The sequence below is a fragment of the Lagopus muta genome, chromosome 6 (genome assembly GCF_023343835.1).
Source record: "Lagopus muta isolate bLagMut1 chromosome 6, bLagMut1 primary, whole genome shotgun sequence".
NCBI classification, from domain to species: Eukaryota; Metazoa; Chordata; class Aves; order Galliformes; family Phasianidae; genus Lagopus; species Lagopus muta.
In genome coordinates, this window is record NC_064438.1 from 21,553,195 (window position 1) to 21,580,387 (window position 27,193).

General features: G+C 46.0%; 2 protein-coding genes across 3 annotated transcripts in view; both read left to right on the forward strand.

Moving 5' to 3' along the window:
- Positions 1-1,375: 1,375 nt before the first annotated feature.
- Positions 1,376-17,780, forward strand: LOC125695155 (probable inactive 1-aminocyclopropane-1-carboxylate synthase-like protein 2). Its single transcript, XM_048949287.1, has 15 exons — positions 1,376-2,448; positions 3,659-4,269; positions 5,347-5,406; positions 7,656-7,726; positions 8,224-8,293; positions 9,330-9,396; positions 9,760-9,857; positions 10,408-10,485; positions 11,378-11,478; positions 12,161-12,250; positions 13,163-13,208; positions 13,354-13,495; positions 14,064-14,206; positions 14,589-14,742; positions 14,959-17,780. Exons 1-15 carry the CDS (start codon positions 1,578-1,580, stop codon positions 15,204-15,206), a joined length of 2,850 nt encoding a protein of 949 aa, XP_048805244.1. The 5' UTR covers positions 1,376-1,577; the 3' UTR covers positions 15,207-17,780.
- A 3,172-nt stretch (positions 17,781-20,952) lies between these two features.
- EXT2 (exostosin glycosyltransferase 2) overlaps positions 20,953-27,193 on the forward strand; it is a 72,760-nt gene continuing 66,519 nt past the window's right edge. Inside the window, exons 1-3 of one of the 2 annotated variants that reach the window (XM_048948470.1) lie at positions 20,953-21,056; positions 22,553-23,112; positions 23,285-23,374. In XM_048948470.1, the coding sequence (XP_048804427.1) occupies positions 22,577-23,112; positions 23,285-23,374 (626 nt within the window). In that variant the 5' untranslated portion in view covers positions 20,953-21,056; positions 22,553-22,576. Of the gene's footprint in view, positions 21,202-22,552; positions 23,113-23,284; positions 23,375-27,193 lie in introns of both variants that reach the window. The other variant, XM_048948469.1, reaches the window with a different exon arrangement.

A 27,193-nucleotide genomic window follows, 5' to 3' on the forward strand; every position in this document is an offset into this window, starting at 1 on the left:
TGCCCCAACTTACGGAAAACCCAACGTGCTGTTTAATTGGTTACAAAATTAACTCCTTCTCCCCAGCCCCCCCCCCGAAGTCTGTCTCGGGATAACAAGGTGCTTAATAACCACGATTCTCTATCCCTTCCCTTCCTTGCCCAGCTCTGCTTTACAAAGGTTTCTGGAGGCTCTCCTACTGCCCTCTGTGGGCAGCCTCGAGGCGTGTGTCGGGAACAGAGCCTCTTCCATAGCTCGGCGTCTCTCACGGCCGTATGCTGAGTCTGCTTATTAAAATAGGCACCTGGTAGCACCAGGCAAACGGTACACCTGCTTTGGCTTCCGACGTAATAAGGAGCTTAGAAGAAGGCAGCTGTAAAGGTTTGCGTGGCAGAGATGGAAGAATGAGTGAAAAAATAGGAAGGGTTGCCTTGGGGGACGCGGGTCCAGCATTCGTTTTGGTCGATGTGCTTTATTTCAGGGATTCTCTGTGATTTCAGGGTTTCGGTCAGAAGCTCTGCCCACTAACACAGCGGCAGTGCGCGGAGCCCCGGACAGCCCGGCACTGACGGCGGCCGCGGGCACCGCCGGGGCGCTGCGATCCCGCCGGGCCGGGTGGGGTTGGCGCGGCGGGGCTGCAGCACCCCCTGCAGGGCCCGGCCGCAGCACCCGGTGCCCCAGCAGCACGGCCAGGTGCCGCGCGGGTTCTCTGCGCCGTTCTGTACTCCGCGCTCCATCGTACCCCAACGCGGACGGCGCGGCTCGTTCTGGGAGCTCCCCGTGATGTCCGCCGGGTTCCTTTTTGAAGCAAAACGGGCCGCTCCGTACAACCCCATAGGGGCCGGGCCGAGCCGAGCCGTGCCTGGCACGGCCGGGCGGGGCCACAGGGGCGGGGCGGCGGGCGGGATTGGGAGAGCGGGCACCTCCCCGAGGCGGGGCGGATCTGGCACGGCACGGCTTGGCACGGCCCGACCCAGCGCAGCCCCTACCGGCCGGGTAGGGCCGGGCCGAGCCGAGCCGAGCCGAGCCAAGCCGAGGGAGGAAGGCGGGGGTCGTGGAAAAGGCTCCGTGCCGCTGCGCTCAGCCCGGCGCGGCTCGGGAACACGGCGAGAGACTGGCACGGACTAAAGTTATCCCGGAATAAGGCTGCACGCATGTGCTGTCACCCCGGATGTGAACATGCCGGCCCGGCTCCCCACTAGCTCGCTCCGCCCGACTGTAGCGGATGGGCCGTGCCGAGCCGAGCCGTGCCGAGCCGAGCCGAGCCGTGCCGAGCCGAGCCGTGCCGATCCGAGCCGAGCCGTGCCGAGCCGTGCCGAACCGAGCCGAGCCGTGCCAAGCCGAGCCGTGCCGAGCCGAGCCGAGCCGTGCCGAGCCGAGCCGTGCCGAGCCGAGCCGAGCCAAGCCGAGGGAGGAAGGCGGGGGTCGTGGAAAAGGCTCCGTGCCGCTGCGCTCAGCCCGGCGCGGCTCGGGAACACGGCGAGAGACTGGCACGGACTAAAGTTATCCCGGAATAAGGCTGCACGCATGTGCTGTCACCCCGGATGTGAACATGCCGGCCCGGCTCCCCACTAGCTCGCTCCGCCCGGCTGTAGCGGATGGGCCGAGCCGTGCCGAGCCGAGCCGTGCCAAGCGCGGTGGCGGCGGCCGTACGTGGCCACCGAAGGGCCAGGACGGGCAGGAACCGTGAGAGAACGGGTGCGAGAGGCTCCTCCGGCCAACGGGCAGCCCCGAGGAGTCGGGCAGCGACCCCCGGCACCGCCCGGCACGGCCCCTCTCGGCCCGGGGCGCCGAGAGCCGGGGGGAAGGGCGAGCCCGCGGCCCCGGGAGGGATGGATTTTCGAGGGAAGAAGTACGAGCGCGGCAGCAACTGGTCGGACCCCGAGGTGGTGGAGCTGCTCCAGCTGTGGGCGGACGAGTCGGTGCAGCTGGAGCTGGAGAGCTGCCTGCGCAACCAGCACGTCTTCAACCGCATCGCCGAGGTGCTCCGTGAGAAGGGCATCCACCGCACCGGGGACCAGTGCCGCGAGAAGATCAAGAAGATGAAGCTGGAGTACCGGCGCATCAAGGACAACAGCAAGGCCCCGCGGGGCGGCCGCACCTGGAAGTTCTACGACGTGATGGACCGAGTGCTCAACAACCGACCAGCGCTGGCCTACGGGCCCATGGGCGGCGGTGTGATGGCCAGCCAGGTGCTGCCAGGCGGCATGGTGGATGGCTACCACCACCAGTTCGCTGCCCCTGCCCTGCCCTTTGGGCACTCCCAGCACCCCGAACTGATGGAGATCAAATGCGAGGAGGTGAATTCTGATGAGCACTGCCTGAGCCCAGAGCCCCCGGCAGCCATTTCTTACCAGCAGGGTTGCCCTGAAGAGCACGAGATGGAGAGAGCCTTCCTGGAAAGGGCCCAGAATGACTCTCCCATCTCCAGGGTGGAGATCCCCATTGAAACCAGTGTTTCACCTTCAGGTAGGGATAGACTTCTGCATTCCAGCATACGGTTGCTGCCTTGTTTCCCAGAAAGAGAGGGTTTTGTTCTGGTGCACAGAGAGATGTGTTTTTTTTTCACTGATCCTTGTTTTTTGTGCCCCAAAAAGCTTTAAAGTAGAATGCTGGTAACAACATTAATTGTCTTTTGGCAGTTCCTGACACGTGTCTTGGCGCAGGTAAATAAAATCTAAAATTACTGCTCTAGGCTAAATACTGCATATGAACTCCAAAGGACTGGAGCATCTACTCTGAGCTGGGATAGGCATTTGTGCTAGATCTCTCTGTGTAATGCAGACAGTACATGTGTTATTCAAAAAGAAAAAAAAAAAAAAAGAAAGAAAAAAAAAATTATAAGCTTTTTGGTATTGACTGAATGCGACATGGGCTGTCTGCAGTCCTCATGCTGAATTGTATCAGGAGACCCTCCTCTTCCATTGCAACTTGTAAACCTGCAGGTGAAACTTCTCATATGTTCTACTTGAATGTTTTCCGCATCTCATCTTTTAGGATAGTCAGCAACAGAGAATACTTGGGAATAATCGTTGCTTGGCTTCCTAATCTGCTAATTAGCACTTGGAAAGAAGACACTTTTGGAAATCACTGGTAGAAACAGCTGTTCTGTTTAGAGGAGATGAGAGCTCTGTGCTGGTAGTACATTTGGCCGTTATTTGGGTGCACAGAAAGATAGACTGTAGAGATTGTGGTGATTTCCAACCGGTCTAGGATAGGTTGATGGAAGAGTACAGCCTTCTTGGGAAGAAGAGAAGTGATAGTCAGTATGAGGCTCATTTCTGAGATCAGGAAGAGCAGCTACGGTGATCTTAACCAAACTTTGTTTAAGGTCCCTTCCAACCCAAGTCATTCTGAGCTATGTCTTCCTCACCATGGCGAGTGCGTGGGTAGGCAAGGGCAGGATCCTTGAATTAACCCCAATAGTGATCACTGGGGTTAATTGAGAAAGCAAGTGAGAGCCAGATCAGTGGCTTGCAGCACAGTGCTGAGCCTGCCATGTGAAGTCAGAGACGGCAAACAAAGTCACAAACTCCAAGATATACTTGACTGATTTCACTGTTTTCCTAAAGATGCTGCTGTAGTGTGTTCTAGGTCAGGTAGTGGGAAGCAGCAAAGCACATCCCCACCATTTAACTTGCCTCGTGTTTCATTTTTTCCCGCTTTCACACAACCACAGGTTTCAGTGAGCCCAGCATGGCCAACTCATCCCGGATGCAGAACACAGTTCCTCGGCCCGGCTTCTCCGCCTTGCGCCGCCTGCGGAAGAAGCGGAAAGGCCAGCGCGTGAAGGACCCACTCGACGACCTCCTGCTGAAGACTCTGACGTCACAGCGGGCCATGGAGGAGCGTTTCTTGCAGATGGAGGAGCGGCGGTTCCAGCGGGACCTGGATGTGGAAGAGCGGCGGATGCAGCTGGAGCAGCGGCGCTTTGAGCTGGAGCGGGAGCACGAGTTCCGCATGTTCAACGTTTTCGCCCAGATGCTCAGCATCCTGAAGCGGAGCCACGGCGGCGCATCCCCTTCCCCTGCCGTGCCTCGAGGCCTGGACTTCAGCCAAATGCTGTCGGAACTGACGGGCCGGGTGGGAGGAGGCGACCAGCGGGGGCCGAGGGCTGGAGGGCTGGCCGTGAGCCGGGGTGACATGAGTGGCTTTTGCCCTCCGGAGGGGTTCCGGCGCAGCCCGTATCTCTCCGCTCGCGGTAACGTCGCCAACATCTTCCGGGGCTCTGACGACGAGGGGTACAAAGCGTACCACGCTGACAAGTATGATGAAGACACGAACCCCAACGTGAGTGTGTCTCTTAACTACCGCTCGGCACTTTTTCTGCCTGTTGCAGCTCCGCTGCTCGGTACGCAGCTCCTCGCACACCCCCTGGCGGCACAGAGGCTGAATGTTAACGTTCGGTACTGAATGAGTAACGAATAGAGTGAATGGAAATCGCGGTTTATCTGGGGATTACTTTTAAACAGATCCAGCATTCCATCCTGAACAACTTGAAAATGTCAAGATGTTTTATTCTGACCCCTAACTGCAGTCATGGTGTGTGTGGGGGAGGAGGTGCAAACTAGATTAAGATCCAAAAGCACAGTAATTATTTGATAAGAGATGTGTTATAAGGCACAAACTGCTAGCTCTTCTACTAACTTCTACTAACGATGTGAAAAGTAGATAAACACCTAAATTTGGACTCGACTTTTAGTAGAACCATTCATGTCCGATTGTTTAATCTTCATTTTATGTACATTTTTAATTTGTTTATCCAGCTTCTTCCAGTGTTGAGCATGTGCTGGTTTACTGGAGTTCTTCAGCACCCAATGCCATATTAAATAAGCAGAGCCGGACCCTGGCCCTGCAGTTGCAGAATTGCCTCTCCAGAGGGGAAAACTTAATGTTTTAACCACTCTTCATGTCTGTGTGCTATGTGACATTTGAAAGAGTGAGTGGAGTGGAACAGGACTGATAAACAACTAAATTTAGGTGAAGAAATGTTTCAAAACCATTTCTTTAAACCACTGCAGAAGCATCAACCTCAGTTTTCTCAGAACTGTTTCACATGTATTTGCAGGTAGATGCACACTGATGAGTGAATTCAAGAATAAGTTAAACATTCTGTAAAGAAGAATGAACTGTTAGTACTTTCCCATTTGTAGAAAGCTTATTGCCTGAGAGCTGGAGTGTCTAAGTCTGTGAGCACACACCTGCATATATACCTCTCTAATTATATTCTATTTCATGAACTGTGCTGTGACTTTTCCTTGGTAGGCTTTCTGGGGGCAATTCAGTGGAATGATAGCTAAGATGGTGTACATACACGTTGATTTTGTGTGTGTGTGTCCATAAATGACACGCTATTTCTTTTTCTAGGGTATAATTAATTTTGGCACCAGTGAGAATAAGCTCTGCTTTGACCTGATGTCCAAACGGGTAAGTCCTGTTCCTAAGAGGAATACCAAATATAGTATGTGGTTCCTCCTCAGTGTCTTTCCTAGGGTTATTGCTGCTCTTGAGGTTTCTCTGATAAAATTTTTCCTCATGAATTTCTTACTATTGAAAGCCACTTCTGAATCCAGCTATTTGTACACTTATTGATGTTGTTTTCCCAGGAGAACAGAAACAGGGAGTTTTCTGTTCCCTTTCATTGCGTTTCCCTGGAGGGGTGTACTTGGCTCATTGAGATATTTAAGACAGTACTTAAATGAAGATAGGGTGCATTTCATTTTCTCCTACTGACAGTATTTTATTTAATACGGAGATAACTACTTCAGACTCTGCTGAATTTCAAGAATCTTCACAGCTTGGGACAGAGGACGTTGACTCTGTCCATTGTGAAGGTACACAGTTTGAGCACCCAGTTCGCAACTCAGCTAAAGTTTGAGGGGATGGCAGCAGCAAATGTGATATCTCATGATATCTCTTGAAATTGTACTGGGGAGCTGCTGCTTGGACGCTTTGTTCAGTTCCATGAAACAAATGGCATAACTTATTAAGAAAAAAGGCAAAAGACAACAACAGAGCTGTGCCTTCCCGGGGTGTTTCTTGATTTTTCATTAAGATTATTACTCAGATCCAGCCCCCTGGATGGGAAGGCTGCCCTTTTCCTTGCTGCAGCTGCCTGAGGGGGGGAAGGTAGCCGAGTGTCTGACAGTTGGTCTCTGCAGTTTGAAACTCACTGTGACTCCCATTCCACCAATTCCCACCCTCAAAATGTTCCTTTTATTCCTTCCCCCCACACCACTGACTTGGGGATGCTACCCCACCGCTCGGCCTTCCAGCTAAAGGAACAGGTAAGGCAGAGCTGCTGCCTGGTGGCTGTGCTCTCAGAAGGTGCCCTATGGGCTGCGTAGATTGTGCCTTCCTTCCTTCACCATCCTTTCCCTAAACTAACACAGTGTCTGCAGCAAGTAGTGCAGAGGGAGACAGTAGCAAGTCTTGTCTTCATTAGCCTTGTCGTGGAAATGAGCTGTAGCGTGATGGCAAGAAGTTACTGCTTCCAGTTTCTTCATCACAGCCCAGAGTTACAGAAAGGGTTCACTGAGTGCAGCATCAGCTGAGATTGTAAGAAGAAATAATTTGTTGCTCTTGGGGACAGTAAGTACTCAGTTTCCACAGAGTAAAGTAATGTATTGGATTTCTGCCTTCAACTTTTGGCCCTTAAATTGGCTAACAGTCTGTGGTATGAGATCTCAGATAATCTTCATTTTGATCCCATCTGGCCCATCTGGTTTCTTAGTCCTTAGACAATTATCCTTAAGGGTTCTCCTCTTCATTACTGCACAGACATTTTTGGCCAAGTCTGCTGATAGTTTTGTGTTGCATTATCTAGATAAGTTTAGGAGGGAAGTCTAAGGAGTAGTTCTGTGCTACACAGGTATCAAGAACATCTGCAGGTGAATGAAAGAACTTTAATCTCATATGTCGGGTTGCAGTTCTGCATGGGATGGGATGAGGACAGTGTCTTTGAACACTAGAGCTTAGCACAAGTTATTAAACACTGATACAGAATGCTGTGGATTTGTTATTACGTGGTAGACTTTTGCACTGCATGTTAAATATCCCTCCCCTTCTGCACCGTCACTTACTTGTCATGTCCTTTTAGTATTAACTCACAGACTTGGTAGTTATCAAATATTTGCAAGGTACATTGTACATAACATTTGTCTGTTCCCTTTTTGTTCATATAAAATGTCCTCTTCTCTATTCCCTGATCATGACTGCGCTTTCTCTTGCAACTTCATAGAACTGGATTATGTGAAACCCTGAAAATTACAATCCTGAAAATGTTTAGATAAAAGCGATGTGCATACTTTATCTAAACATAAACATAAAAAGGGGCTGTGGAGCTTTCACACAGTTTGGGTGATTCTGACTTTAAGAACAGAATGAACTATTTGGCATCCTTTTTGTAGATCTCTGTGCAGTGAAGTTCTGGCTACAATAATTTGGCAGAAGCCCCCACTTCCTATAAGCTGAAGTTATCACTGGTCAGCTTGCTGTTCTTGGCCCCTCCGAGCTGCCTTAATTCTGATGGCCAGTGGCTTTCTCAGTCCAGTTTTAAGGCTTTGAAGTGTTGTGTGTGCATGTCCATGCAGAAATGTGCCTGCCCCTGGGTTCTGTCTCTCTCTGTTTCCGAAATTGGTGACTGTGCTTTTAATGTGTCTTCCTGTTGCTCACAGCTGACACAGACCGATATGAACCTCATGGAACCGCTGCTGCTTCAGTATCCTGACTGGAAGGGACACATGTTGTAAGTCCTCTCATTTCTGTAATGCTTCTCTGTTTGAGTACCTGCCTGAAAACAGAATGGATGAGTATGAACTGCTTCTCTTACATAGTAGTTAAAACTTCTTCCAGGTCATAGAATCATATTTTTATTTTCAAAACAGTAATTGGTCATCCAACCTAAAATCCTTTGAAAATCCAGTTTAAAATCATTTTATGTAAGAGAAGATGCTAATTTTCTATACATTAACAGATGAGCTAACTCAGGAAAGTTCCTTGAAGCCCTGTTAACATCGAGGACTTTAATCCTTCAGTTCTCTTTAGTGCTCTTCAGAAATGTCTGTGCAGCCATAGCCATTGTCTGTGACGCCTTTGCCATGTGTAGCAGTCACATCTGTGACATGGGCTGTCTGCATCAGACTTTAATGTGCCCTGGCTTTATTTTCCTGAGATGTGGACCTGGGGAAGCCCAGCCTCTTGGAGAATAAGCTGAATCAATATTTGCTTTTGTGTCTTTCTCAGTTTACGGGAGGAAGTGGCTCGATTTTTGACCTATTACTGCAAGGCCCCTGCACCTCTTAAGGCAGAAAATGTGGGTAACCCACTTTCCGTTGGTGTATATTCTAATGTATTGCCATTTGTTATCAAACAATTTCATTTTATTTTTTAAACAAATGATTTTGTAGAATGAAGCCTTTTATCATGTAAATGAGATTGGATCATAGCCATGTTAGTTGCTTTTGATGCACACATCAGCGAAAACATTTCAGTTCTACTGCGTATTTGCCTTATTCTTTGCTTCTATGTGCCAGCTCCTCATTCCATTGCTCCCAGTGAGGCTTTGTGTTTTTATCTCCCCGTTCAGCTCTGGGACCTTCTGCGCTCATGTCCCTCAGCCTTGACAAAGAGTGCCCATTGTTTCTGATGACTTTACTTTCATACTATTCTGCTGTTGCATCTCAGGGCAAAATCTGTCATTGAGCCAACGGTAGTTTCACCTGGCAAGAACAGATATTTTCAGAACTTGTGATGGTGTTATAAGGAAGGTGTCAACACCTGAGTCTTTGCAGGACTTTCTGATTTGGGAGGGCTGCGGGCTGGGCTTGGTGCATGCATGAGTCCTGCTTTTGCTGGGTGCTAGAGGCAGCAGGATCCAGTACTATTGCTGCTCTTCTGGCTGCAGTAACTCAGCAGAAACTGTTGTCTCACATGAACTGAAGTCATCACTGATCAGTTTGCTGATCATTGCCTCTCCAAGGCAGCAGATTCTACCTGACGCTTGGATTGAAACTCCTGGGGCCTCTGTGCATCAGTCTTCTAGAAACAGGAGACAGACTTGCTTTTCTGTGCTTCTGTTTATGCTATTGCACAAATTTGGCGGGAGGTAGGAGCTGCTATTACCACAAAGAGAAGATAACACATAATAAAAAGGCAACGGGACAAAGTATCATGAAACAGAGTCCAGGATTGATGTTGTTTCTGATAGAAGTGAGATGTCAGCAGGAAAGTTCTGGGAACATCCATGCTAGAGGATTAGGGAGAGAATATATTTAGTTGGTTTTGTGAGAAATTTTGCGGTGGTGTTTCTATGGACATACTTATCACTAGCCTCTCCCTTTCTTCTCTAGGTGATTGTTCTGAACGGTTGTGGCTCTTTGTTTTCTGCATTAGCTACAGTCCTGTGTGATCCAGGGGGTAAGTGGTTTGCTGGAAAATATCTTTAATGGTTTTTTTTGTTATTGTTGCTCGGAAATTAATGTGTTACTTAGTTTAAATACTGTTTTGTGGAGGTGAAGTAGTGTGGAATTAGCACAGATCTACTGAAATGTAGACTACGCTTATGCTTACTTGGAATACTGAGGGTGGGTGTACAGTGTCCCAGTTTTTGCAGAAGATTGTAGAATTGATATAGAAAGAAATTGGAGAAAAGAACAGTGACATTAAAATATTTGCAAAATGCATAACTGTAAAAAAGCTTTTCATGCTCAGCTGAAGTCCGTTAGAGGAGAAGGAAGGACAGCTATCTGTTGCTAACAAGTTTTGTTGTCTTGGTTCCAGAAGCTGTTCTGATTGCTACTCCTTTTTATGGTGGCATCACCCAGAGCGTCTTCCTGTATGGCAACGTCAAGCTGGTGTATGCCTATTTAGACAGCAAGGTAAGAGTTGAGGAACGGGAATAGCGACCTCCGCAGTTAAAAAACAATTGGCACAGGAAAGTGCCAAGCTCTGGGGACTGAAAACAAGGCCAGGCAGCAGCCTGTGGTTTCATTTATGGTTGGGGAACTGGACACATTGTTTTCAAGAAACTTGTTGAAGGCCGTACATCTAGTTTCCAGTCTTGTCCTTTTCTTGTGTCTTGTCCCTATAAATATCTCATAATGACTCCTGGTGGGGAAAAATGACCATTTTGGTGTCAGACATATGTATTGTCCTACAGGAGATGGTCTGTCCCAGAGGTGTAAGAACGCATGGCTGTCTGACATTGCTTTAGTCATTAAGGATTCCCAGAGAATTCTCTGAATGTGACCAGTCTATGGTGAAAATGTCTTTGATTTTATGTATTTATTCTCTCTGTAGTATAAAGGGATAAAGGGATGGATGCCAGTCATTATTGCCGGGTTTTTATTTTGTTTATTGTGAAATGACTCGAGACAGATTGTTGAAATAACTTGGCCTTTTTAATTTTATCTTTGTGGTGTGTTTCAGATTACTGGAACAAGCACTCGGCCTTTCCAGCTTACTGTGGAAAAACTGGAAAAGGCCTTGCAGGATGCCCAGGCAGAGGTGAGCATAGATGAGCTTCACCTTACTGGTCAAGGCTACAGTATGTTTGAGATGGCTGGTCTCAGATGTGACCTGAAGAGCAAAACGTTTTCAAAACCTAGCACCTGGCTTTCTCGTGGTCCTTATAGACCTGAAGTCAGGCTGCTTGCAAATCCTGCCTGCTCTTGTGGAAGAATATTCAGCAGCACTTCCTGGAGGAATCCCACTGTATCATGCATACTAAAATGTAGGGTCTTTGCAGGGTTTTTCCTTCAGGAGTGCCAGCTGGGTTACCCAAAATGGGCTGCTCTACTCAGCAGTGCAGATTTATCCACTAAGAACAGCACGAATTGCAGGAGGTAGTGAGGGGCAAATCTAGAAGGTAAATTCAGATGTGTGCTACCTATCTGAATATTTAGTCTGTAAGTTTTGAGATTATCCTAAACTCAGTGTATGTTTAGCTTCATCTTTAGATCATTAGCAGCTCTGACTCCAGCCACTTGTGCTCTATCTATGAGCAATTCACATCCATGTACCTCAAATTGCTATTTTTCTTGCCTTGTTAATGGGCAATCTTCAGTAATCTGCTACTTAACAATGCTGATACAGATCAGAGAGAATTCTCTTTTATGCTGAGAATATGAGAAGGCATATTCTCATATGATTGCAGACTCACCATTTTCAAACTCACAGATTCATTCTATAATATTTTCCTCAGTTCATTTTGCAAGTGCCATCATTATAAAATGTCATTTGTGCCTTCAGCTTTTTCATACAAATGTCACTTTTGAGGTGAAAAGTCATAGTAGAGGCTGAAGGGGAATCTTGTGATATGCTCACTGCGCCTTGGAGAGACTGAAAGTTTATCCCATGGTGAATGCTCTCTTCCTATCGTGTTGTTTGTGTTCTGCAGGGTGTAACTGTAAGGGCCTTAATTCTTCTGAATCCCCAGAATCCCCTTGGGGACGTCTACTCCTTGTCAGAGCTATGGGATTACCTGGAATTTGCTAAAAGGTATGCCAGTTTGGAAGGCTGAGATAACCAGAGGCAGAGATGGCTTTCAGAGCCTGGTGGTCTACTTGCTGTACCTTAATCTATCTGTGAATATCTTCTCAGTCAGGCAAGAAAAAAAACACCTGTTCTCCTCACATACAGAGGAGAGTGGGCTGGTGGGGAGAAGGGAGTGCAGACCATCCAGTGGGCTGGAGGGACAAGGCGACTTGCATCAAGGAATACTACCAGGTTTACTGACAGTCCTAGCAAATGCTGTGGTGCTATTTGGTAGGAAACTGACTTTCTTTCCTCACGTTTTCTCTGTATGTGCAGAGAATAAGAAATAGTTGAATATGGCTGCCCATCTTCACCACTGGATGCTCTCTGCAATTTGGCCAATTCTGAATGGACAACAACACAATGTAGTTTAGAGGGGTCGTACATATAGGAGTTAATTTTCACAAGTACATTGGAAATGACTGAAATTTTATCCCATTATACAGTTGCAGTGGGTGACAATTATCTGGATATATCTCCAATCAGTTCAGTGTGCATAGTTCAATATAATAGACCTTCTGAGTTGTGAAAAAATACTCTGTGTTGCAGAATTTGATGTATAAAGGTAGCCTTTGCAGGGTTCTGAATTTCTCTTTGCTTCTCAGCCAGAGAATTCTTTTCTAACTTCCATTTTGTCCTTTTGCAGACACGAATTGCATGTGATAGTAGATGAGATCTACATGCTGTCAGTTTTTGATGAATCAGCCACGTTTCACAGTGTCCTGGGCATGGACAGGTAAAACCAGCTCCTACTTCCCTGGCCATCTTCCAGTGACAATTCAACATGATGCCTTGCTGAGAACTTGTGACTGGAAGTTAAGTCGTGAGCTAGCAAATTCTGAATCTGCCTTATATCGTGGGCTTCTTTTTGTGTTTTTTATTTTCATAATTTCCGAATGGCAAATGCGTTTTTTTCAAGTGCAGGGAAAATTCTAGCAAGAAAAAGGTGGGTTAATTTTCTGTTATGGTACGTTTTGGTTTGTTGTTTGTTTTTTTTGTGTGTGTGTGCTTTCGTATTCACTTGTGACAGTCCCCAAAAAATTGGAAATGGCTGTTTCATTCCTTGAAAGTGAGCCTTTTTCTCTCCTACCCCAGTATTGCTACGTCTTTCTCTTATTTCTGTTGATGACTGTAAAGACCTTCTGTTGCTGTTTACATTCTGTTTTCATAGAGTAGTGACTGATCACAGTGTTATTAGAGGTTTGAGAATGGGTTTTATTAGGTATTAATGATGATTCTTGTGTGTCCCTTGCAACTTGGGATATTCTGTGACTATGAATATCCTTCTTCAAGGTATTATTGTTTGAAGGAAAGAAAATTACTTCAAAATCTTAGAAAATGTATCAATTTTTAGTATTACATTTGCAAACTCTGTATGTGCAGGAAATCTGCGCAAAAAATACAGCGCTTAACGTGAGTATTTGAAGTACTTACATCTGAAATACTTAAAAATGGTGTCTAAAATTAGTTCCTGGGTGTTCCTTGCTTCTAAGGACAGGTTGGATTTGGATTTTCCCTGCTTGATTGATGATCTGTGCTCCACTGCCGCTGTGTAATGCTGCCTCTCTATTTTTGCAATGCTGCACTGGTGATCCAAAACTTCAGCACCCATGACACTAATTGCCCATCTGCATCCTTCTACATACAGATTGCCTGATCCACAGAGGACTCACGTGATGTGGGGAATAAGTAAGGTGAGTGCCAGTTGCTGCTGTGCTTTGGCTTCCTTACTGCTGTCCTCAGGCTCCTTGGGTTATAAGGAAGAAAATAGTGTTGGTAGGAACCCATTCCTACTTGAACTTCCTGTTCAGTACAGTAGTCTCTATGTGTCTTCTGCAGGATTTTGCTGTCTCTGGGATTCGTTTTGGTACTTTGTATACAGAGAACCAAGATGTTGCTAATGCAGTGGCTTCCTTGTGTTATTTCCATGGGGTCTGTGGACCAGTCCAGCACAAAGTTGCACAGCTACTTAGGGACAGAGGTGAGTTGGTAGCTAATGTAGGATCCTCATGCCATCCTGTTATCTCAGTACTTCAGGAGATTCAGTCCCTTTACTTTCCCAATGCTCTCTTATTTGTGTGCTCAGCAGCCGTCCATTATCCTGAAGCTGCCTCTGTAAGCTGTGGCTGGCAGTTCAACAACAGAGGAACTCTCAGCAGAGTTCTTCATCAGCAGATATCAGCAGATCAGCAGGAAGAGCAGCTCTGAAGAAGTGTGATAGCTATATGTGTAAAAGCAGCAGATGTTGTACCGAGCAGGGAACTCAACCTTCTATGAAGAGGGAAATGGGAGGGGACTTTGTAGCTTTGTCCTGGTCTTGGGGTGCTAGCGCTCCAGCCACGAGCGCAGCAGCGTGGTAAAGAAGATATGTACATGCATGAAACTGCTACAGAATTCTTGTCTCCATTTCTGCTTTTTGAGCAAACAGAAAAGGAGTTGTAAAAGGTTGAAATGTAAAAAGGCCCTGTGACTGTTTCAGAAACCTTAGTCAATTTGTGGTTGTTATCCTTAGTCACTTTGTGATTAATTTTTTTTAATCTCCTGGCTAGAATGGATCAACCAGGTATACCTGAGAGCCAACCATGCCCGCCTGAAAGCTGCCCATACGTATGTGACAGATGAGCTGAAGACACTTGGGGTTCCTTTCCTCAACCGTAATGCAGGCTTCTTTGTCTGGATTGATTTCCGAAAGGTTGGTCTGTTAGGAAAGGAGGCTTCTCCTGGGTTGAGGGCAGCCTCATGGTGCAGCTTTGTCCAGGGGAAAGTTCAATATTGTGATAAGCTTTTTGTTAAAGCCCCATCTGTTGTCTGATGAGCAGAGGGACGGGTGGCCTGGTATTTCTGTGCATGCTTTTCCTTTTTTTCTGCCTGTACATTTCCCTCCTTGCAGGAATCTTACTGCTCTCAAGCCACTCTCCTTTCCATTTCTTCCTTTTTATCACAACTGCTGTATTTCAGAGGTAAAAGGTGTCTCCCTGGCCTCTGCAGACCTCATGGGAATCACAGATTGATGAGGGTGTCTGTGAATTAGCCTATAGGTGACTAACCTCTGGCCCTTCTGGTGACTCTCCTAGTACCTTAGGACAGGAACATTTGAGGAGGAGATGCTGCTCTGGAGGCGTTTTCTTGATAACAAGGTCCTCCTGTCGTGTGGCAAAGCCTTTGAGTGCAGTGAACCTGGATGGTTCCGCATCATCTTTGCTGACAAGACCCACCGGCTACAGCTGGGTGAGTGATGCTTTCTTTTGTTTTTCCTTCCGCTAGAGAATCTGCAGCACCATTTCCTCCTCTCCTTAGTCCTAAACTACCCTATAATTATTATCCTCTTGTCTTTCCATTTTTTCTCCCTTCAATTCTCCAAATTTTTCTGGATCTGATAGAAATTTGGAGACCCTTGTATCTTAGACTTACCCACTAATGTTTCCCTTCCTTTTACCATGGCAGGTATGCAGCGGATCCGCAAGGTTTTGGAAGAACGAGAGCAGGAGATATTGTCTGAGGAAAAGGAGCAGCCTTGTCAGTCAGATCAGGATGGCAAAGCCCATAGCACAGATGAAGTCATTTCCGTATCCCGCCACCAGGAATCTTCCTGTGCTGGTAGTTCCAATCTCAGTGACCTTATTGGCCTCCTGCAGCAGCAGATGCGTTCATCTGATTGGCTACAGAAAAACACAGCAGAACAGCTTGCATAGAAAAAGCCAGAGATGTACAGCATGTTCAACAAACTCATGGGAAAGCAGTAGGGGCCAGTGTACCTTTAGGCATGTTCTTGAGCACTAATGGCCCTGGGCCCCTAACAGCAGCTCAGCATTGACTTCCAGCAAATAATATATTTTCTGTATAGCAAGAAAATCACTTTGTAAAACCCCTCCTCTACCCCACTTGATGTCTCTGATTTGTATTATATAGGTGATTTCCTTGGATTGGGGTGAGGGTAGGGAATGATGGGGGTTTTGTTCACCTGCTGCCCCTCATCCTGCTGCATCATTGTATTTTGTATTTCATTTCTAATGAATGTGCTCTTAACTCTCTTATAAGGTCCTGTGGTGTTGTGGTGTCGTTTTTTTTACACTTCTCTTTTCACTCTTTCTGGGAAAGTGGAGGTTTGAGATTGAGATTAAAATGTGTAAGGTTTCCATTTTCCTTACTGACATTCAGAAATAATTATTTCAGTGCCAGAGTATGGTTGCTTTCACAAAGAGATGTTTTTGGGAGATAAAATGTCAGTTCTAAGGCAGCCTCAGCTATGGGTAAATAAGCTTGCGTACCTGGCCATCTCCGTGGAAGAGGCTCTTAGAACACGATCATTTAGTTTGAATTCTGTAAAGCTTTTTCATTTTGAGTTGGTTTCCGTTCTATTCTCAGGTCAGACAGTCTCTAACCCCCTTGGCTGGTAAAAGGCCTGTTTTTGTTTTTGTCCTTCACTTTGTATAAATAAAAAGAGCCCATTGGCTTCTTAGCCCACTATGTCCACAAAAGAACTAAGAGTGGAGAGATGATGGAAAGACAATATTCTCTCTGCAGCCTCTCAACTCCTGAGATCATCCCTTCTGGTTACCAGTGAGATTATTCACAGGACACTATTGAGAATGTTCCTTATACCTCTGTGTTAGATGTGCCTACTTGATGCCCACAGGCTTTCAAGGTGGCATCTCCCACTGTTACCTGAACTACTAAGTCTATCATTTGGCAAAGTAGCCTTCTTGACTAAACTGTATTCTCTGGTCTCCTGTCCTTCCTCTGTTTTCCATTCTGAAGGACACTGTATGATGATGACAAAGAACTTTTGTTGGAAAGCTTCTTGCTCAGATGCAGAAATGTTTAGTTTCTTGAATATTACTTTTATTGATATCTTAAAGGAAGTTTTTTTTCTGCATACTTATTAATTGAGAGTTAAAGGAAATGGTCCATAAAAGGTGAATGGAAGCCCATGACTCCTCCTGTGACTTGGCAGTACCAAGTTATATCTTGGTAGCATTATGGAGCCTGAATATAATGAGTTAGAGAGGTGAAAGACAAAATTCAGAGTAAAAATAATTCAAGTTATTCTTTGGTCCAGTCTTCAAGGAAAAGAGCTTTCCTTTTACAATTATTTTGTGAGATAATGTGTCAGTGATCAACTATTCTATGGTTCTGTTGATTTTGTTCTTGGGCTTTGTAGGTTTGGGCAGAAAGACAAAGTGACAAAAGCATGTGTCTGTATCGTAATTTGAGTTACCACAGCATAGGTAGCAAATAAGTGCTGCAGCTGCACTTTGGTGATGTGTCTATGGGGAAAGTGAGGGGCTGAGGAGCAAGCAGTGCTGTGGGTAGAGGGACTGCTCCATCTCCAACAACAGTGAGGGGAGGCAAGGGTAGTGGAGAGATGGAATCATCCTATTTGCTTAGTAGTTTGTTACATTTCCATGTAAAATGGTTCTAAGCACACTCTGAGGTTATTATCATTTATTTTGCATTTGCACTTGACTGTCCACAGAGAAAGATACAGCACATAGCAGCTGTCCTTACACGAGTGGGAGGTGAGACGTGCAGCCAAAATGCAAATGGACTTACTGACTTGCCCCCTTATTTATCCTGTGGAGGATCTGAGCAACAAAAACGTACAGAGAAAGCTCCTTGAAATGACAAAGGCAGACTGTACGGCCATTTGCTGAAACTGCATTTTAGAAGACTCTTAGGACAAATTCAAACTATTAATTGCCCCCTCCTTTCTTTTCATGAGACTTTCCACTCATCCCAATGGTTGGAGTGTATTGCTATCCAGCATTCACTTAGATGTAGAGTTTTACTGTTCAGAAAGTGGATTTTTTGTACTGTCCGTGTGGAAAAGACTAGTAACACACACCTCTCTGCAGTGCAGAGGCTGCAATACATTTTCAAGATTCTCACAGCTATCATACTGCAATGCAAAGCCACTTCTATCTGAGCTTATGGCAACTAAAATTAGCAGGGGAGATGAATATTTTGTTGCTTGGACTGTTTTTCATGGGTTTTTTTTCAGCTTTAACTCCCTGAGGAACTCCCTGCTGGGTAAAGTTAGCTTGATAATGGAAACTCGGAATATAACTGGAAATGAGGGTAGAGAAATGTGGCATTAGGAGCCTACTGCTGGAGTAGGTTTCAGTCATCCCAATGGCAGGCTGCTGCTTGCTACCTGAACGCCCTGCCAGGATGGCTGCTGCTCCAGGGAGCTGCAGCAGGGCTCCTCTGTGCAAGAGCTCCTTGGTCACTGTTTCCTTCCCCCTGCTGCCTCCCCGCAAGATACGTGCTGTGCACGCTATTGCTCCTTAGCATCAGTAACACTTTTTGGTTTCTTTTCTGCATGGCAGAAGTAAATAAATAAATAAATACATACAGAAATGAGTAAGGTCTGAATGCCCCCTGCGTTTCTTTTTCCAGCAATAGGCAAACAGAGCACTATCTGAAATGATAAAGCTGCTCAGAGCTACATTAAAATAAATAAATAAAGCAACATTTAATATAAAACATGCAAGGCCATCAAGTTGAGTATAACACATTAAGATGAGTACAAGCCTTCATGTTTATACCCACTGTAATTCTAATAAGTGATAGAATTGCCTTTGCTTATAATTTCTGTTTTCCTGTTTCCACTCATTTGAGCAGAGAAAGGATGCTGGATGGTTTCTGGCCTTTGCCAGGAGCAGTTCCAGCCTCTCAGCCCCCCTCCCAGCACGTTTATCCCACAGAGATGTTTAGAATTTTCCAGCTAGAGGAGGTAATTTCCTGCACGGTACACCTTTCTGCCATTGGCAGGATTATATTTCATCAGAAAGATAGTGAAAAAAACCTTCTTCATGGAGTAAGCTGTGTGAATCCCTCCCCAGCCATACCTGCATCTGAAGTATTGAGCATGCAAACCAATCCAGCTGCTTTTATACATGCAGCCATTTTAGTGAGAGAGGCTCCCATAAGAGAGGATTGGTTTGGATTTTTTCCGGAGGCAATTCAGGCCACACTGTGAAGCACAAGGTAGCTTACGAGGATATGTACCAAAACACACGTATCCTGCTGGAGAAGCTCGGAGGAGCAAGGTGTGCTCATTCTTCACTCCAATTAATTCTGTGCAGCTTACATAAAACCAGCAACCGGCCAGCGACAAATGCACTTCACTCAGAGGTGGTTATAAATACTCTGTCTTTTGTCCTCGCTTTGCCAGGACTGGTTATTTTTAGCAGTGAGCCAGTCGACCTTATCAAAATGGGGAATCAAAAATAGTCTGGAAAAACACCGTGAGGAAATGCTGTTTTTAGCAGCTCCGTCCCCTCGGCGCTGCCGGTCAGTGAGGTGCGAGCAGGCAGGCAGCGCGGTGCAGGGAGTGCTGCTCGGTGAAGCATGAATGCCTCCGCACGGCATGACATCTCAGGGCTCTGGGGACAGGGAAGCACACGGAGAGCATCCCTATCCATGCGCTTCTGTCACAGCAGGGTTTCTTTGCAGGGAACGCTTGCTTGAACGAATCTCCTCATGGCTCGCGTCCTGCTGCGGGAGCTGTAGCAGCAGATTGCTGGAGTCTCTTCACGTTTCCTTCTTTGGGTTTGGGAAGGCTGGACCTCAGGTTACAGAGGTTGGCATGTTACAAGCTGCTCAGTGCTACCGGGCACAGCACAGCCCCATTGGAGGTGTGCGATGGCTCAGGAGGCTGCAGCTGTGCGGGTGGATGCTGGATGCAGATATTGCTCAGCCCAGGCATCAGCTGAATGCTGTCACTGAGCTCATTGTTCAGTTCTGACATAAGCTGAAAGGGAATGCTCTGGCTGGTACAAAATCCTGCTTTTTCTTACACCAGAGCCAAATTGCTTCATTCATCCCAGGTCCTTGATTCCTTGTTGTAGCCGTTAGTGAGTGTTTCAGAAATGAAGTATGAGCTATGACTTACTTATGCTATGCCATAGAATGAAAGCAAAGATGGAAAAGATGTCCCCAAGACACTGAGTTTCATATTTCCCTTTTAGCACAATCTTTTATTGAGAAGTGTTTTTCAGAGCGTGCTGCTTCCAGCACTGGCTGCACCAGGTACCTCGCAGCCTCTCCTGCAGCTGCCTTGAGTGAAAGGAGACCCAGCACAAAAGGCTCTGCAGCCATTTCTTTCTGTCCCAGCAGAAAATCCGTGGGGCTGTGTGACAGACAGTGAATGTATGGCATGATGGAAAAGCACTCAGCAACAAATCCCCACACGACCTCAGGAGGGTCAGATAAGGTGAGACAGAAGAGGGCAAAGCAAGTGAGGTAAAATATCCCACCTCTCTTCTACATTTATAAAAATTGATAGCCTGTTACCCAAGATGCTGATGAATATTTTTACCGGATATAAATGGCAACAGAGTCTAAAAATAGTGCCGTGCTGCAGACTTGTCTGGCTGAGCAGCATCACCAGCATACGAATGGGCTCCCTGAGGTAGACAGACTACGTCCTCCATTTTTTCTTGCTGTTTGGATAGAAAAAAAAGCTGATGCTGCTTGCATTCTTTTCAATCTAAGCTCTCAATAAAATGGCACTACCACCCAAATTTTCCTGTAGTGCTGAAGCCTCCGTGCATGTCAAGATGTCCCCCGGCACAGGGAGGAATGGGCTGCAGCACACGGCCCAGGGGGCTGGCAGCATGCCGGCATGTGTCTGGGCTGCAGCAAGTGCTTCTGGGCTGCCATTTTGAATGGGTGGGCAAAGGGCCCCAGCAGGCTGCACTGGGGGTGAGGGGAAAGCCTGGATGTGGTTCTGCCAGGGGCTGTCCCCACGGCTCTGTGGTGACAGGGTCTCAAGGGGGATCATGCGAGGGGATATAGCAGCACTGACATGTTTTTGGCAAAGGGGCAATTCATTGACACCTGTTTTTTTGGCATGCCACCAGTGTGTGTGGTTCTGGCACAGAGTTTTGTGCCACGGATTTATCATGCCCTGTCAGGAGGAGAGCTCATGGTTTCCCTTGGGATAGGGGCTTTTTGTTCCACTCACTTCCTATACAGGCCTTCCTTTGCAAGATCATAGAATCACAGAATCACTCAGGTTGGAAAAGACCTTAAAGATCATCGAATCCAACCATGACCTAACCATTCTACCCCAACTCAAACAACCCTCTGCTAAATCACGTCCCTGAGCACCACATCCAGATGGTTTTTAAACACATCCAGGGATGGTGGCTCAACCACCACCCTGGGGAGCCTATTTCAGTGCTTAATAACAATTCCAGATGCCTGAGGGAGAAGCACGATACGCTTCTGGACAAGGTGCGAGCAAGAGCTGACAGCTTTAAAAGCAGGCTGGCGGCGGCAGCTCTTCGCTACCAATTTCGCAAGCCTCAACGAACTCCACGGCAGCCTGCCTTGCCGCTGCAGCGGCGCCCTCCCGCCACAGAGAGGCGCTCTCACAGCGTCGGGGCAGGGCGGCGCCTCTCTTGCTCCGAGTTGGCGGCGGCCCGTGCGCGTGCGTGGCGACGGTCCGGGCCCGGGGAGCGGCGGGCGGCGCGCCCGGCGCTGAGGGGCAGCCGGCGGGCTGGCTGCTCGCACCCGAGAGACTGCGGGCGGAGGTGAGTCTGGGCCGGAGGCGCGGCCTGCCTCGTCCTGCCATTCTCCGCCCGCGTCCCCGAGCCGCGGATGGGCGAGGAGCAGCGGAGGTGCCGCGGCTGTGGGGTCGGGTGACGCAAAGCTTGCTGCAGACGTGTGGCCTTGAAGGTAACGAGGGCGGTACGGCCAGCGTGGGATAACGGGATGAGCGGTCAGAAGCATACGGAAAGCTTTTGGTTGCGAAGGTCGTCGAGACGGGGGGTCGCGGGGATGTTACTTTGTACGGTGGGCTTTAACAGCTGCTTCGCGGCTCGCTTACTCTGTCCTGACAGCCTTTTGTCAACAACTGCTAGGTCAGTGTGTCAACCGATTTCATTATGACTGTTTGTGCTTAGTGGTACTTCTTTTATTCATATTTGTTGTCTGCTGTGCAGTTGACTGCTGTCAAGGCAAGAAAATGTCCCATCTTTGTCCAGAATGTATAATTACATCACCTGCATTCTTCTTCAAGCATGGAAGCATACCAGCTGTGCAGCTTGGAGCCGTGGATTTTTACTTAATGTGGAAGCTGGAGCAGATGACCTGAGCAGCTTTCAGCATGCTACAAGTAGCTGATCCTTCAGTCATACAGCTGGAACTGTGATTCTGCATGTGAAAGCTTAAAGAACAGTCAGCAGTGGCAGCAGTGATGTGACTGTGTTTGTGACACTTTATGTTACGTCGTATTTATTGTAAAAAAAGTGTCACTAAGACTACAGCCAACTAACCCCCTTGGCTGGTATAATGCCTGTAGTAGTAATTGCATGCATGTTCACTCTTTCTGGGGAAGTGGAGGTTTGAGATTGTTAAAATGTGTAAGGTTTCCCTCTTTCCTAACTGATATCCAGAAGTAATTATTTCAGTGCCAGAATACGATTGCTTGCACAATCGGATGTTTTTGGGAGATAAAATGTCAGTTCTAAGGTAGCCTCAGCTATGGGTAAATAAGCTTGTGTACCTGGCTGTCTCCATGGATGAGGATCTTAGAACACAATCATTTAGTTTGAATTCTGCAAAGCTTTTTCATTTTGAGTTGGTTTCCATTCTAGGAAATGCCATTTCTTTGGCATTTTTCTGGTCGATCACGTGCAATTTGATTTGAAGGTCACTTGGTGTTAGAAACAGTATCCTGATACCAAGTTCTGCTTGTTACATGCTATCCACATTGTGTCTCTTCACTCACATCTAAGCTGGGCGTGATGGTTTTTTTGGTGTTCACTGTGTGTACACTCCAGAGTGCCACCTGTGCAGAATCAGAGCTTCAGGTGGGCTTCTTGTCGTTGCCAAGTGGCAGTCACAACATATAACCAACCACTGGCATCTTATGTTCCAGAGGGACGTGAGCATCTGAAGGAGTTTTACTGTAAATCTGCTGAGGCAAAGAGCTTGTCTTGAATGGGTTAATGTTTTTCTCTGCACAGTGATAACTTTGTGTCTCCTCCAGAGCTCAGCCTTAAATCTCTCTCTTTCTAATTTGCAGAGACAAGAGATAATTGATGCCATTATGTGTGCGTCAGCCAAATATAACACCCGGGGTCCAGCCCTCATCCCAAGAATGAAAACCAAGCATCGCATTTACTACATCACTCTCTTTTCCATAGTTCTGCTTGGCCTAATTGCCACAGGAGTGTTCCAGTTCTGGCCTCACTCCATCGAGTCGTCCAGTGACTGGACTGTTGAAAAACGCAGTGTCCACGATGTGCCTGTGGTCAAGCTTCCTGCTGACAGCCCCATTCCTGAGCGGGGAGACCTCAGCTGCCGGATGCACACCTGCTTTGATGTCTATCGATGCGGCTTTAATCCCAAAAACAAAATCAAAGTATACATCTACTCACTGAAAAAGTATGTGGATGAGTATGGGACGTCAGTGAGCAATACTATTTCCAGGGAATACAATGAGCTGCTGACTGCCATCTCTGACAGTGAATACTACACTGATGATGTCAACCGAGCCTGCCTTTTTGTGCCATCCATAGATGTCCTCAATCAGAACACACTCCGTATCAAGGAGACAGCTCAGGCTTTGGCACAGCTGTCCAGGTACTTGCTGAAACTTCCACATAGGACGCTGCAGAACTCAAGTGGAATAAAATTATGTTGGAGGGGAGGGAGGATCCAGTGAGTCAGTGCTGGAGCTAGTCTTGGACAGAACTTATCATCTGTTTACAGAGAACATCTTTCTAATTGTTGTCTGCTTTTTCTTTTGCTTTAGATGGGATCGAGGCACAAATCACTTACTCTTCAATATGCTGCCTGGAGGGCCACCAGATTACAACACTGCGCTGGATGTTCCTAGAGATAGGTATGAGTCTTACTGTGTTTGAATGCAGAGATCTCTATTTAAATGCCTTTGGAGAAGCAGCAAGTTCAGAACTGGAGCTGATAGCTCCTTAGCTTTTACAAAGCTGAAATATGGCTTTGTCAAGAGAAGTAGAGAAGTCCCTGTCTTGTACAGGCCAAGTGTTTGCTCCAACAGTTTATTCCCATTCTCAATTTTACAGGCAATGTGATCTGTAGCATTTGTTTGTCTTAGCTCTTTTGCTTGCTGTAACGATGGAGAATTTTCAGTTTAGGCTTGTATATTGTATTACAAAACCTGATGTATTTACAGAATGTCTCATGTGATGCAAAGTAGAAATCCAAAGACTGCCCCTAGCTTCAACTTTCTGATACAAGTCAGAACGTTTACATGGGATGTTCTAAAACAGATAAAACTTGACAAAACTAAAACTATGGTGATTTTCATTAACGTTTGTTATCTCAACAGTTACACTGCACTAGTAATTGGGCAATTTCTTGTAGCTGTTCTGTCTTTTTAAGATATCTGGCAGGAGCTTAAAAGGTTCCTGAGCTTAATTTTCACTTGCAGAACAGTTTACTTTTGAAGGAGAAAAGGAAGTTGTAAGGCAATGCAAGTTGGAATAAGAGAAACTTTATTAGTTCAGAAGCTGTTATTGAATATGTTTCTACTGGATTAGCTTATGCACGTTTAGCTTTGCTGATTTGGATCCCATGTAATCAGTCCTTCCCTTGAAGATCAAGGTTAGCTGCCTTCTGCTGAATGCTCTGTCAACAAAATCTTCCCTGAGATATGGAATTGTAACTTAGAATGTTGAGTGTAGAGCTTATCTTGATTTCTTTGCACCGAAGATGGTTTAAAACATTATCCTCCAATACCAGAAGACATACATTTGGTTGTTGTCTTTTTTTTTTTTTTTTTTTTTTTTTTGACATGTTTGAAGAGTATGTTTACTCTTTGTAATCACATCACTGATTGTGAAGTGATTTCTTAGTTTTTGCCAGCGTATGGAATATGTTACATGGATGTGGGTTATCCTGAAGAGGGCAGCCAAGCACTGTTCTTGTGTAACCAAACCTGTAAATCTGTTCCTACAAAACTCTTTAAGATTTGTATTTCTTAACAAGGGTTTTCATTTAACAATGTTCTTTTCAGCAGGATGGACTGTTCTTGGACTGCTTGCCTGTGTCCATAGGAAAAGCTGACTTATTAAGTGAATGCAGGAGGTTTACTACACAATGCAGTTAAAATAAAATTCTGTCAAATGTCCATTTATGTCTGACCCTAGCTTAGGGTGCAGAAAATACATTATTTTGGTAGATGTTTTTTGTAAGTGTCTCCCAAGCTACTACAGGAATTCATGTCATTTGAATTAAAAAACCAAAAAAACAAAGAACACCTTTTTTTTCTGAAGCGGCTGTTGCCATAGCTTGCTGAGTTGACTTGCTCTGCAGCTGCATAACCACTAGCTCTAGTACAGTAGAGAGGCAACAATGTTTGAGAGGTGGAAAAGGTGGAAATACCTTTTTGTAGGCAGCCAGCTGTCAGACTGTACTAAGTGTAAATCCTGGCCACAGGTGTGAAAATAAATGATCTGTGACAAAATCACTTGTGAGGATCTAGTTCTGGAAGGGCCTGAGTGCTGTCACATGTGGTTACAGTATGGTTTTGGAGACCTCTGGAGGTCTCACCTCATATCTAACAGAACAGGAGAACCCAGCATGCCTTCTTCATCTGAATACATCCACAAAGTACAGAATGGGTAGTTAACAAAGTATGCAGCACTGGTAGCGCTGTGAGGTGTGAGGCTGCAGGTTGAAATACATGTATTCTGGCAGAGTTTGATGGATTTTGAATGACAGGCCTGAACTGTACAGATAGAGCTCCATAAGGACTAGTGGGTGTGTGGGATTTTGTGGGTGACTGGTGAAATACACAGGTAGTATCTGTGAAGTTTCCTAAGGGAGCGTGGCCCGCCTTCTCATACTGAGCGCTAATGGATCATGGATGTGATAGAATCATGTTCTGCTGATTTGCTGCAGAATGTGAATCCAGGTAAAGGCCTTATGCACAAAAGGGAATTGATTTATGTATTATTTTTATGTCTGTAGAAGTCTTTAGCTAAGCTAGCTCACTGAGAAGTTGACTGTTTATTAAATCTTTAAATCTGATTACTAGGAGACAGATAAAAGCGCTTTATTCCATAATTTCCACAATGCAAGTCTCCCTTGAGGGTGTGGAGCCTATGTTGCTGATATTAGCTGCTGTAACATATGTAATCTCCTGCCATAAAGCTTAAAAGATAAGCCCTTTATTTGTTAATAAGTATTACTAAATCTAGTATAGTAGTGTGGTTGAAGAGACTTCTTTTTCTGACCCACTCTGTAGCCGTAGAATTGAACGTAGGGATGATGATACCTTTTCTTTCTGCTTCAGCTGACAAATTGGGTTTCAGTGACTTGTGAGATCTGGCAGAAAACTGGTGATGTTGGCAGCTGGGCAGAAACACTTGAGTGCAGACCGGTTGGGGCACTTCCTGGAGAGCAAGCAGGATCAGTATCTGAGAAGTGGTGAAAAGTTGCTCTGAAACAGGCTCATTGCTTAGTGCTGTTTGAAGGTTATTCACCTTGACTATATTAGGAGTTAATATCTCTATTCCCTCACTGCACCACAGAATGAAAATCTGAGAGGAGTTATTTAGCTGGTGTTGGTTCCCTGCGGGTTTATTTAAGTAAATGTCTGTATGACACACCTGCTTTCTCAGGGCTGATGAGGTGCTGTCATGTTTTCACCGGATCCAATTAAAACAATCTGGTTGTAGTTTCCCAATTAGGGGGGTTATAAAAAGAGGAGGTTGTAAAGTGCAAGAACAGCAATGTGTAAGCCAGTTTTTTTTCTCCTGGCTGGTAGTTGAGTTGATGGATAAGCCCTGGAACATGTAGCTTCAAGGGTGAGACCTGCTCATAATATACACATAACGCATATATGTCACCAAAGGGGAGGCACTGGAAAGGAATCCCAAATAAGCACTTGGATCGTAAATTCTCACTCGACGCGTTCTTGATTTATCGTCCTGTTCTCAAGTTGATTTCTGCTGCTACAAATAGTTTGCGTCTACAAGTGGTTTGTGTTCTGAGTGAAGAGTAATGAAAGGCAAGTGTTTGAGTTTGTAATTGTCATCGAACTGAAATATGTCTCTAATCCAGAGCCTACGGTTTTCCAAGAGCTTCTGAAATGACATTTAGTGAAGTCTTATTTGTACCAAAATGGGATATAGGAATGCTAAATGGCTGCGCTGCAATTTAAAGCGGGAAGTGAATTATCCTGCAGAACACCTTGAAGGGAGTTAGAAGAGGCAGAACATGTTGGTGTTTAACCAGGCTGATGAGTTCTGAGGGGAAAAAATAATTAGTCTTGGATGATAACTAAGTAAAATCATAATCTGTTGTGTAAGAGCAATAGAAAAACTGCTCTCAACACTATACTATGCATTTAATTCAGTGATAGCTGGAAACTACTTCACCTATTGTATTTTCAGCATCTCATCTGGTCTCATACTGATGTTCTTCTCATGTTACTGATGAGACCTGCCTGCTCCGGTCTCAACTGTGACAGTGGGCAAGGTTGTGGTAAGGCTGCAGGCTGTAATTGTAGCTGCTGCAATGGGTACCGTTCCTCAAGCCCCTTTCCGTGTTGCCTAGAGTAGAGCTGTATTTGTGTTGGTCTTCTTTGCCTGGAGACAGGTTTCTGCAAATTACTTTAAGTGGTAATTAAGACAAACACATTATCTCTAGGGCAACTTTAGGAATAGCTCACCTTGCT

Bases quoted from the DNA above. Each gene is read 5' to 3' on its own strand.
- LOC125695155 (XM_048949287.1), top strand. From the start codon at position 1,578: ATGGGCCGAGCCGTGCCGAGCCGAGCCGTGCCAAGCGCGGTGGCGGCG. The intron at 10,486-11,377 runs GTGAGCATAGAT...TGTGTTCTGCAG, and splicing joins TGCAGGATGCCCAGGCAGAG to GGTGTAACTGTAAGGGCCTT. The intron at 14,207-14,588 runs GTTGGTCTGTTA...TGACTCTCCTAG, and splicing joins TCTGGATTGATTTCCGAAAG to TACCTTAGGACAGGAACATT.